General features: G+C 38.1%; 1 protein-coding gene and 1 long non-coding RNA gene across 8 annotated transcripts in view; one reads left to right on the top strand and one right to left on the bottom strand.

Moving 5' to 3' along the window:
• Window positions 1-426: 426 nt before the first annotated feature.
• LOC139673069 (uncharacterized) lies at window positions 427-12,266 on the bottom strand. The gene is made up of 3 exons (XR_011698044.1): window positions 11,688-12,266; window positions 7,617-7,718; window positions 427-532 (listed from the first exon to the last, which is right to left on the bottom strand). It is a non-coding gene; the product is annotated as an uncharacterized lncRNA (long non-coding RNA).
• A 7-nt stretch (window positions 12,267-12,273) lies between these two features.
• DPH6 (diphthamine biosynthesis 6) overlaps window positions 12,274-12,860 on the top strand; it is a 200,990-nt gene continuing 200,403 nt past the window's right edge. For 3 of the 7 annotated variants that reach the window (XM_071558024.1, XM_071558023.1, XM_071558030.1), the window contains exon 1: window positions 12,274-12,568. In XM_071558024.1, coding sequence (XP_071414125.1) covers window positions 12,546-12,568 — 23 coding nt within the window. In that variant the 5' untranslated portion in view covers window positions 12,274-12,545. The remainder of the gene's footprint in view (window positions 12,569-12,860) is intronic. The other 4 variants (XM_071558027.1, XM_071558025.1, XM_071558026.1 and 1 more) reach the window with 3 other exon arrangements.

The raw sequence follows: 12,860 nt of genomic DNA, 5'->3' as shown, positions 1-12,860 counted from the left end.
ACGAATATTCAAGTTCCTTCCTGATAACTAAGCGTGACTTGGTGATTAAAGATGTCAGGTGACCTGACATCTCTGGAGGTCTGCTACAGAACACAGGCATGGCTAGAAGCTTTTAAACCCTCATACCTGTAACTGTGTTTATTAATGTCATCAGTAGGGGCAAATGTAACATATAGTTTAAAAAAAATAATGCTCTATTTTTTTAACTGGATTTATAAAGTCCAAATGTTTACTTAGAAATTAAGCATTTTGGTACTGGGGACTCTAGGATATGTTGGCAGTGGAAAAACTAACCTACACCAGATGGCAGAGGTTAAAGAAATACTATAAAATATGGCTTCTATTCATACAGTTCTCAGACAAACAGAACCCCAAGAAGAAAAAAGCTGTGAAAGTGGAAAACCTTTTCATTTGCTTACATTTCTCTTTGCTACTCAGCAAACCTGAGAGGTATTGTATCATCACGTATCAAGAAAGTAATATGCCAGATTGTTGTAACAGGTGGAATATGTTTGTTTGTAACACATTGAATCTGAAATAAAGAAAGGACCAAAGTTACTAAAGGTTTTACAAAAACATTTACAAAATGCAAGTAGCTTGGTGTTTTACCTGCAAAGCTAACTGCATAAGTGACAATTTGAGACAATAGCTTCATTTTGCACAAAAATTACAAAAATATACTCTCAAATGTTCACAGGTTCAGTTAATTTCTCTAGATGAACATGTAAGCTAAAGAGATAATTCTGTATTATCATATTTAATTCAACAATCCATAAGAGAGCAATTTTTATCTATACTTCATCTATTAAAACTAAACTGTATAATTTCTATCATCCTTAGTTTTGTATTTGTTTCTAAAGCTTCTTAAAATCACGACTGTTTTGTAACTTCAATGTACTTACATAGCATTTAATGAATTTATTATTTTATAATGTAAATGCACCCTTATAATAGAAATATTACAATTTTTCTCAGTTCAAAAATCCACTGTGAACCTAAATTTGTAAAGCAAAATATGATATAACCCATTTTTTGCTACATATGTAGTCACATGATGTTAAAAAAAAGAGGAAAAAAACTGATGTGAACTTGGGCACAATGGCCCATGCTGTCAAAAATATTCAGTTGTCAAAAATGCAGATGGCATAAAAACACAGAAACAGATCAGTTATCAGAGAATTTTTTTTTCAATAGGAGCCATTGCATGGATTTTTAACATGGAATATGTGCCTAAATATGTGTGTGGCTAGCCAGTAAGGTCTTCAAGAGTGCCTAAACGTTTCTTGAAAAATGCATTTATCTGAACAGTTAGATAATTAATACCTTGAGAGACATGGTCTTAATGTCCAAGATAGAAATAAATGTTCTCCCATATAATGATGACCTGTGCCTTTCCATTAAAAAAAACAAAAGAACAAAAAAAAACAAACCAAAGCTGAAGCAAATAGAAAGCTTTGCACAATGAAAACAACTACTGTTCTCAAGAACATTCACTGAAGACTCAATGTATTTGAACTGCCTGAACTACTACCACATTACTAATGAAACAGCACTTCTGAAGGTATTCAAAAGGACGATTAAGGTTGGTAACAAACTACCTGGCCAAGCTCAAGAGTTCAGCTGGAGACAGGGGTCTGCTTTTCCTTCCTGAGCAAGTTCCCATGAAACAGAGAAATCTTGAAATACAGAATGTACTTAGACTACTGTGACTGTTCCCTCCTTCTGCCCATCCTATTTTTGCCCCTTTTGCCTGTAAGATTAGTGGCATTTTGGTGTGAATACAAAGCCTCTTTGCGATGGATATAGAGTCAAGTGTTCATAATAAACTCATCTCTTATTGCTAGGCAACACTGAGCAATGTGAATTTGTCACTTCTGTTTGGTGCAACTTTCGATTTCACCTCCAACTGTAACAATATAGCCTGCTATATTTTAGATGCCACTGTGGTTGGATGCCATCCCAGGAAAGATGTGAACTACTACTGACAGGGAGTGAATGACTGGCAATGGGCATAAGCAGTTTTTTGATTCTTAAGCCTTGACATATAATTAATTGTTAGATTTATTCTTCTATGGAACATACTTCATGATTGCTATTTATTGGCTGCCTTTTAGAAAAGACAAATGGAACAAACAAATTTCCAGTGAGGTGAAGTTTTGTTTGCCTGTTTACCTTTTTTTTAATGTATTATTTTTTTCTGTTCACATTTTTCTGCTTTGACTCTTTTTGAGGGGTGGCTCTAAATACAATTAAGATTAAGTGAATATCATTATTTGTAAGGAATACTCAATTATTTGCTTGAATCAATATGTTCCTTACTTAAGAAACTGAGGCTCAGATTATAAAATACATTGAGCAACTCTTAAGCACTGCTTCTTGCATCTAACACCACCTCTTGTTAAGGTGCTCAGATTACTGCAGAATTAATTCTACAGTCACATTTTTTTCAATCTGAAATGAAAGTCTCTATGCTTCCTGGGATTTTTTTTAGAGAACTGATAATTTTGTTTTTAAAATCTGTGTGTCATTGCCTATTCTGGCTATGAGGTCTCAACTCTGATCTTTGAAAAAATAGGTCTGTGTGGGGGGCAAAAAAGGGAAAACTGAAAACTGGTATTGTTTCACCACCTTTGTCTAAGACATAGCTAGAAAGAGGGAAGAATTTATACTTAGGAGAAAATACACATCTAAAAATCATAATCACTATCAACAGTTATTTCTCTAAGAAACATTTCACAACTACATTAACCACTGAAATATGCCAAACAACTGAGAACCTTAGTAATATTTTAGTCTGCATATTTTCACTGACTCACTGAAAACAAAAGGAGTTTCTGTAACTGTATGAATGAACCATAGCATGTGCATGTTCTTTTAAGAAAGGCCAAGGGTGCAGTTCTATTTTCTTAGCTCTGCTTTCATATTTATGTGTCTCATTTCCAGCTCATTGCTGATGCCTTAGTTGCACTATCCATCAACACTTTTATCCTCCTTGTTCCTCAAAAAGAACATAAAATCCTTTTTTATGTCGTGGTAATATTATTGCAAATAAAAGCAAATACCAAAATCTTTATTAGTCTGCCAAAATAATAAACTATTTAATAAAAGCATGCTGTAAAAATAAGGTCATTTGCATCACTCAAGTTCCTTGCAGAAAATACAGAGAATTATTGGTCAAAAAGTACAAACTGACAGCAATTATTTCTGTTGTTGATCTAATGCTGCCTGAAAATGGGTTAAAAAATGCACAGAGGTTTCACAAGTTTTCTGTCTTTAAATGCTTTTAATGCTGTTGCATACATAAGAGCTTGAGAGAATAAAGTTTTTTAAAACTGGTTTTTTACCAATCTTATCCATAATGGAAGAAAGAGAGACTGGATATACCGTATTAGAAATTTTCAATGCAAAGCTTATAGTGTCCTTCTGGCCACAAGATTTATCATTCACATATTTACCATTTTTATATTCCTTATTAATTGTGTTTCATTAGGGTTTCTGTCAGCTTCAGCTATATGACTTTTTTCACTTTTTTCTTTTGTCATCCTTGCAGAGAGATCAATGCAAAGTTTCTATTTAAGAAGTTTGTCAAATGTTTAAAGTTACTCAAATTAGGCTGTTAAATCATGTATCTCATGTCTGTTTCTTTTTTCCTGTACTACAAACCTCACTATTACTTTTTCACTGCAGTTTCTCTCCCCATCTGGCAGTTTTGCAAGTATGTTATTGATAGAGCACAAGAAAAATCAGTTGCCGTGATGAGATTTAAACACTGCTTGTGATGTCCCTCAATAACTCCCCAGAGGGACGTGCATATAAACATTAAAAATGAGCTAATCTTATAAATTTGTATGATTATAAATTATCTCATTCATTAGACACAAAGTATTTACCTTAATTGCCATGATCTAAATAATAAGTATGATTTTTAGAACAATTGAGTTAAAATGTTTATGAAAAGATTCTTTTTAAAATACTTGGTACAAGGCTGTTTTGAAACTTACACACTTGTAAACACCCAAAAATCTCAAAATACTCTGTGAGGTATAGCTATGTCACTTTACAGAGAAACTGAAAATAGGGCAGCAGAAGTAGAAGGAACGATGGAGCAACAATCAACAAGTTATTGACAAGAAAATAAAATTTCAAGATTCAGACCACTGGTGCTGTCTCAGTATTTCTGGGCTCTATTGCTTCTGCTTCTTAAGAGATGCTCCACTTATTTAGAGGATGAGACCTATATAGAGATGCAATATTTAAAATATACATTATGTATATTGAAATGAGTACTTCACAGAACCCTGTTAGTACATTCAATCATGCTTTAAACCATTAAACCAGCTAGGAGTTATTCTCTTTGTTTCACAGACTGCCGCCTGTTGAAAGCTGAATTAACTCTTCTATGAAGTAATGTTTAGGATCTTACGTGATACGTGCAGGTTAGATAAAAGAATGCATGTTAGGAACACCACTTCTTTATCCGGAAGGTGTGGAAATTTAATATTTGCACCTATTAGTATGTTCAGCAAATATATTTTTTTTGTCTTGTAAATACCTGAGCTGGGTTATACAACTTGATGAAGTCACCCATATGTAGCTAAATCAGTCGTTTCCTAAGTTTACTTGTTTGGATATTGCACACAGTAACAACAATGTTGGACTAACAGCTCCCAGATATATGCAGGACTGTGTACTTTAGGAGGAAGGTGTTCATATGTTATGAAAACCATACAACTAAAATACAGAATATGTACAAGAGGTTCAGAATACTCCATCATTAATCAGTGTTATGGTTTAAGTGAAAAGCACTTGCATTGTATGTGCTTGGTATTTATTGGGATTGCTATACTATGTATACATCATTATGACAGATGGGATTTTAAAATACTTAGATAATTGTATGAATGTTAATTAGAGCTGTGTTTATTCAGGCTAAGATTTGCAATAAAGGTATCACCAAATCACACTTTTTTGAATATTTTATCTTGTATTACTTGTAAGACAGCAGATTTGCAAAGGTATTTTAAGGATTATTTCTAAGCTGTGTTCTTACAGATAAAACAATTAAGTAAATCATCAACAGTGAAACAAACCAGTGGAAGATTCCTGTAGATAATTTGTGACTTGAAAAGACTACAGATTATTAAAATTCCCTTCAATTAAAAACAAAAAAACCCACCAAACAAAAAAACAAAACAAAACAAACAAACTAAACCAAAAAAACCCCAAACCCAAGAAACTAAGAAAACCCAAACCAAAGCAGACAATGACAACTAGCAAATTGAAATCAATGTTCATACAGCAAAAACCAGGGATAGTTATCCCTTTGCGTTAATGGCATAGTTGACTGTGGACAGAGAAATGAACCAGTGGTTCATAACCCTGCCTTTCGGTCTCTGCAGATGGATGGTAAATTTCTGTTTGTATCAACTCATTCCTGTAACAATTTTTTAATGTTATTGCTGTAGTGTAATGACTGCAGAACTGCACAGTTTTGAAAATCATAATGATCATATGAAAACCTGAGAGCAGGTGCCCTTTTTTTTTCCTTTGCCCAGTTTCTCAGGCTAATCTTAGAATCAATGGGACAAGAAGGGATCTTTTTGTTCAAAACCAGCTCTTATCAGTATGGTAATCAGAAGTATCTTTCAGACTTGAAAAGTATTTCTTTACTTCAAGGCTTAAGCAACATCAAAGAAAGCATACAGACAAAGCAGTGTTGGAAAGGAAGTTACACGCCCTTATTTTTAGCACTTGCCCACTTGTCACTCTTAAACTCTCATCTGCCTTTCAAATGTAGTGTAATCTAATTTTTATGCATACTGTACGCTCGTACAGACAATTTCCTCATTTCAGAGTATGTTGAGTTTGGTAAAGGCTTTTGGACTTTTCCTTAACCTGTTTCAGAAATAGCATTGTCACTATTTGTCTCAGTAATACATAGGATGATGGAAATTGACATTTTTCTATATAGAAGTGAAAAGAATATTGGTTTTATCAAAGACTAGATCCCCTCTTCCCCTCCAGTTAGATTTGAATTTGGTCACTTCAGGGCTTACTGCATAGCATGATTTTAAGCAATGGTCCCTGTGGTTGCAGGCTCTGTCACCTAATAATTTACCATGACAGGAATTATATGTCCAAAGCCAAGGGGTAGAGTGAATAGCATATGTCAGGGTCAATTATAAGGTGGAAGACCCTGCAACAAAAAAGACTGCACTGATTAGAGCATGATGTTGACATGGGAGCTGAAGTGTCAGTGTTATTTCAAAGGGCACTGTCACAAACACCCCTCCTTCAGGACTCAAAATCAGAGGCAGATTATGTGGTTTATACTCCACATGATGTCATAAAGTTCAATGGGACATTGAAAGTTACAACTGACTTGTTGCTTTTTCTCAGTAATAAAATGCTTTCTCTGTATCACTCATAATTAAGATACCACTTTGCTAATTAGGTCAAAACAGCTTCATACTTACCAGAATAATTCTTTCTTGAAAAGTCTAACTCTGAGATGAAGAGTTAAATGTCACACAGTTAAAAACTGTTTTGATTGTTAAAGTGATTAATATTATTTGTACTGCAAAACTGAACAGAATAGGAACAGCAGAATGGAAAGAAAATAATCCTTTTTATTATTTGTATTACTTAAAGCTCTGTTACAAATATTTTATGGTATGGGAAGATTTTTGCAGTGAAACAAATGGGCCAAAAAACTTTCTGTTTGCTTATTCCCTTGAAACTCACTAGCTTTAACCTACTCAAATGTTCTTAATCAATGATAAACCACAGAACCATTTAGTAAGTGAGGAATGACCTCAAATTATATACCACTAAAATAAGAGCCTGTAGTTCCATTTTAGATTTTCATTGCAACAGTTCAATTTTCTGACTCTTTTCACTGAAAACTGTTTCTCTGTATTTCTGTGTTTGTGTAAAAATATCCCAGTCATTTCCGCCTAGAAGATCCCAGTGATTTAGCTCATCATGATGGAGAAGATTCTGTAGCTTAAACTCATTAACTAGATAGCTAATTTCTCTCTGTTATCATGGGTTATTATGCATGACCACATTTTTCCTGGGTGTTTTGCAGCCATCATATAGATGGCTAACTCCCAATAAATTAGAGCCTATAGTTTTAGATTCAAATTTGTTGGATGATGAACACATTACTAAGGATTATTGAGCCTAAAAGATCTCTTTCTCCTTCCCTAAAATGGTTAATAGGAGATCATAGTCTTTAACATAGAGAATTGCGCCAAAACTTCCATCTTCAGTCTTCACTGACAGTTAATATAACTTCACATGAAACATGACATATTAGATAACAGGGACTTGGTTTTGAATCTTGTGCATGTACTTCTTTACAACAAACTTATCTCTGATCTACTTTTTCAATGTAATATTAGAATACGTCTCACATTTGGTTTTTATTTAAAACACACAAATTTAAAAAATTGAAGTTCTTCTTTCTAAAAAAAAATTATTTTTTTCTTTATCAATCCGAAAAAGACAGAAGAATGTAGAAGTACTTTAAACCTGTAAATACAACATCCACACAAACTTTGTAATTGCAAGCAAAATAGATATATGTAGGAAAAAACTCCTTTGGTACTTACAGGCTTTCTGATGATCTGGAGGTTGTCAGACATATTTTTTCCCCTTGAAAGTACTCAGAGACTTCATATAGAGAAAAATACATTTAAATATCATGGATTAAGCTGAAGAGAAAAAAGATAAATGAGTGACTTTGCCAGTTACACGTGACAGTTTTTCTCAGTGGTAATTAATGCTAGTGCTTTTACTAATATAATAAAAATCTCAAACACTGAAAACTCATCTAGTCAAGTGAAGAAACTGTTCAGTTGCCAGTGAATATTAATTTTAGCTTGCACTAGCGCATGACAGAAATGGAAACACTGGTCATTTTGACAGAGGCATGATGGTATAAGGCTAATTTTATACTTTTGACTCTCTAAAGATTGGTAGATTGGTTAATGAAAATTAAGTTCATCAAAAGCTTAGAAAAATTGGCATCATAATAGGGCAATCACCTATTACTCAAGAACCTATATAATGCTACCTTGGGCTAAATTCTGTTTCTCTCATAGTAAATAAATACAGATGTGAGTCTTCAAAAATTGTATATAAAAGACAAAGTTGCTGAATTTCATAGTTCTGCAGAAACAAGTCAAATTACCTACAACAATGGCAAGCCTTGTCTTATCAGAACTCAGAACTACAGAATTAGCTGTATATATATTTAGTAGTGCTTATATGGAGCACTAAAAAGCAAGGAGCTCAGAGGCCTAGCAAGTCATTCCTCACATACAGTGCTGATCACCAGGGCCATACCTGTGTGAATGGTTGCAGATCAGCCTGAAGTCAATGTATGTCTACTTCTGTCTAAAAAGGGAGGATCAGTGTGATCAGCTCAAGCTCGTCATAACAGGCTGGTTTATCCTGGGCCTCACACACATGTATCATGGAACATGCAGCATTCGAGCAATGCTCCTTATACCTGTTGACCCGTAGAAATGTAGACAGGAGAACTTTTGAATCCTTCTACATCTGAATGGGGAGATACGCTGCCTGAGAAATTTCTTTCATTCAGACCCTACTAGTATGCCAATATATCTCATGCTGCCAAACTAGAATTTTTTCCCCAGAATTTAATTCCAGTTTATCTAATGGATGAATTGGTAAGATCCTATTTATAGTGAAACAAGTGAAAATTCAGCAAAGTTGTCAGTGACAGGCAGTTAAAGGATCTCTGCAGTCAGTTTCTTCGTTATAATGTCCAATATATTCTCCTGTAAAATCTCAAATGGTTTTTCTGTATTATATAAACAGCTTTGGATATCAAGAACAGCAAAAACTCTGCCACCCGTTAGATGATGAAAACACCTCTGACTGTAGAAGAGTCAGAGCTGGACACTCTAATGAGGGGCAATAGTGGCACATTGCCAGCTACACCCTTGAAAACCCTTACATTCCGTTTTGGACATGGCACAGTAAGCAAAGGAGGAGATGATTTTCAAAATCTTCTCTTTTTTTTTTTCAAAATGGAAATATTCTTTTAACATTACATCATCTTTATATATGCAGTATTCTATTACTTACTGGTTATTATAATAGGAAATCTTTTAATTAAGAACTTCATTAGTTCACCTTTAACTGCCAATCACCAGATAATTGGCCCTTTTCTAAGAGGCACTGCAGCTCAGGTATGCTAAAACGACTCTTTCTCAGAATAACTTACTGAAAGTAAGTTATTTTTGGAACTCATTTATAAGACAACTTAATTAACTATTCCAGATCGTTAGGGATACTGCCTTGCATTTTTTAATCCTCTGACAGGTTCCTCCAGTTATATTAATTCACTATCATTATTTCAACTTTCTAGGCAGAAAAGGGTGAAAAGGAAACGCTGAGCTATTGCAGGCATTCTGTACAAACTAGCCAGTACTTCCCCAAGATAAAAAGGCAGCTTTGGGGGATTTTATTGTTTCAGCTGCTGTGGCAGTACAGCCGAATGTCTTGGGGCAAGCATCTTGACAGATGATGCACTATCTTTTGTCCACCATTATATGGCAGAATATTTTAAGAGCAGTGACACTACACCAGTTATTCCATCAGGTGAATGAGAGCAAACAGATTTTCTCACCAAATGTATTCCACATCATTTGAAAACAGCATCTTTTGGGGGAAAACCTGTTTTGAAACCCCAATTTATTAATTCAATTTTGATATAGTTCACAAATGCTGGGAGCCAAATCTCAATTTTTTATTTGTGCAAATAACTACTGAATTTCTTCATCAAATGGAAATAAAAACTCCAGTCTCACTAGTTAATGAAGCAGACTTTGGTCTTAGAGTGTCATATGTAACTTCTACTTCAAACAAGTCTGACTTGTAAGTGGAAGTTTGATTTCTTTGGAAGCTGTAAAACTGAATGCAACAGAATCATCTGCTGAAAAAATAGCACCATTGTATCAAGAATAGATTTATAATAACAGACTTTTGCAAAAATCCAGGAGTTCACAATCACTCTTTTCCAGGGCTTCTAACAATGCTACGTAGAAGAAATCTTTACAAATCTTTGAATGTTCGTTCTAAAGCTGCTTGATGAAAGCTACAGATTATATGGCCTCTCCATTTTATAAAGCAGAATAACTTATGTACATGATTTAAGACTCTCCACGTATCACTGCTAAGTATTGTAAATGAGCATCTTTTAAGCATTCACAAGTAGTAGCTGAATTATTTCTTATAATAAACATATTTTATTCAAATACAGAAAGTATAGAGGTGATTATGACAAAACTACCTTACTCTTTTACTTTTTTTGTTAATAAATCAAATACCTGTGGTCTGCCATTTTTTGGTTCTTCAGAGGTGTGGTTATTTTCTACTAGTTCACATACTATGCAGTATTGCTTCATTCAAATTAGTAATTTCTGCTAAAATCTCCCTTTCAATTCAGGTCTCCATTACCTTTCCAAGTCAAAAAGAGAAGCCTCAACTCCTACCAAATTCCCTTTCATCAGAGTTTCACATCTAAGTAAGCCTTAGATCACCTAAACTGTTTTGAAGAGCAGGAAAAGCTTTCAAAAATTACACATTTTGTCATTATCAATAAACTAGCAGGAAGCTGAACTGTCCTGTAAGTTATTCCAAGGCATGTCAAATATTCTAGTAACTGCTGTCCTGTGATGGTCAAAGCATGAACCACAGGTTTATTTTTCAAAACCTATTTTTTGCAATGATTACAATGCAGAAAAATACACGTTGTGTTCACTCTTTCCAACTTATCAAATAAGTTTTATACTGATTGTCACTTCTTAACTTTTCAAAGTTTATTTATGAAGGCATCATCACCTTCATATCTGCCCATAATTATCCACTGCTATTTTACAGCAATTTACTGTACAAATCATGTGCTCACTAAAATCATCTTTTAAAAAAACTTGGTTTTTCAAACTGTTTCATGAGCTCTACATTAAAAAAACCCTATTTGTTTCACTAGGCATTTATTTTGCTCCATATATTGCTATAACAAAATGCTTTTTCCTGGCATATTTTCTTCCATCTTTTCTCTTCCTAGGACCTTCATACACAACCATTTGTGTGCAAGGAGCTTGTGTAAAGCTTGAGTGGTACAAATTGTTATACAGCATTGTATAGTATCATGTTACAGGGGACTGATAAGTTAGCACTAACAGTGCATAAAACATTCACCTCAGCCTTGAGAACAAAGCCTTTTGTTGTATCTGCAGTGGTTTCTGCAACTAAACTCAACAGGGGCAATAAATCGGCGGTCCGGTCACTGCCAGTTTACAGGCTGGCCCTGAGACTCAGGCTGGCTGGAGCCTGGTGTGCAGGGGCAGCGGGGACAAGCACAGCGCCTCAGTGGCTTCTTGGCCCCTTTTTAGACTCACAGGCCCTTTGAATCAAAGCCTGGACAGTGATGGGCCCTCAAACTGCTTCTCAAAACACTGCCACAATACCACCAGTAATGACTTTATCTGGTAGGCATAGGATTCCTTAAGTTAGCTTAGTGATTCAGTTTCCTCAGCAGATTAACCCACAGGTTTCTTCTGTGACATGGAAGAGATAAAACTTGTGTTTGGAGTCGAGACTGGACACCCGGGTAAACTTTTAATTGTTGACTCAGCCTGTAAACCTACAGTAGTGTCTGTTATATGCCTCGTGGCAGGATTGCTCAAAAAACTGGCCAAAAAAGAAGAATCAGATGACAAGATCAGATTTTCGGTATGCAGAGGCTGAAGCCGAGGGTGCAGATGGACAATCTGTTCTCGCTGGCCAGGTCGGCTCTCCTGTCCCGCCCCGCTGGGAGCCGCGACCAGAACCGGGCCGCGGCAACTTCTGGACCCCGCGGCAACCCTCGCGCTCGCGGCGGGTCCCGCCGGCCCCGCTGCCCGGGCCGCGCTGATGGTGCTGGCGCTGCGCCCGCAGTGCCCCGGAGGTCACGCCAGGGGGTGGGGGGAGGCCTCCCTCGGTCGGCCCCGTTCCCTACACAGCAGTCGCTTGCAGGTCCGGGGCTCTTCGCTGAAGGACCGAAGGCAACGTGCGGGCGTGGGGAAGGCGGCAAGAGCGCTGGGCGATGCTGTCGCACGGCCGGGCCGGGCTTGCCAGCGCGGCCGTCCTGCCCTCCATAGGTGCCCCACGCTCTGCCTCCGCCGCCGCGCTCTTGCCGCCCGCCGCGCTCTGCCGCGGCCCTCCCGCCCCCGCGCCGCGCCCGCCCCCACCGGCCCGGCCGGCCCGCAGCACCACGGCGGCGGCAGCGCCTCCCGGGCGTGGGGGGCCGGCGGGGATCCGAGCGTGCCGCCTGCGCAGGCAGTCTGCCGGCCTGCCCCGGGAGGAGGGACCGGCGGGGGAAGCGGCCAAGCGGTAGCGGCAGCATCGGAGGAGGCGGCGGCGTCCGCGGCCCAGGGCGGCCGCGGCGACCGGGCTCCTTCCCCGCTGCGCTCCCCGGCTGTCGCGCACCTCCCAGTGAGTGTTACCGCCCCCGACCTGTGACCAAGATGAGAGTAGTGGCTTTGATCAGGTAATGCGCTGAGGCAGCGCCCATGTGAGCGAGCGGGGGCGTCTCGCAAGCGGAGGGAGAGCGCGGGGGGAAGACGTGCCCGCCCGGGGGTCGCGCTCCACCCAGCGCCGTCTGGGAAATCCTCCCGCCCGGCCCTTCCCGCCCATGCGTTTCCTTCCGCCCCCCTTCCCCTGCCCTGGGCACGCTGTCCCAGCCGGCTGCCGGCTCTGCCGTCGCTGCCTACGCGCATGGGGAGACTCTGGCAGCTTCTCCTCTAGTCCCCCCGTGTTTCCGAGACGCTTAAGAACTTCTG

The sequence above is a fragment of the Pithys albifrons genome, chromosome 6, assembly GCF_047495875.1.
Source record: "Pithys albifrons albifrons isolate INPA30051 chromosome 6, PitAlb_v1, whole genome shotgun sequence".
Classification (NCBI taxonomy): domain Eukaryota; kingdom Metazoa; phylum Chordata; class Aves; order Passeriformes; family Thamnophilidae; genus Pithys; species Pithys albifrons.
The sequence above is the reverse complement of the archived record's forward strand: the minus strand, read 5'-3'. Positions and strand labels throughout refer to the sequence as shown.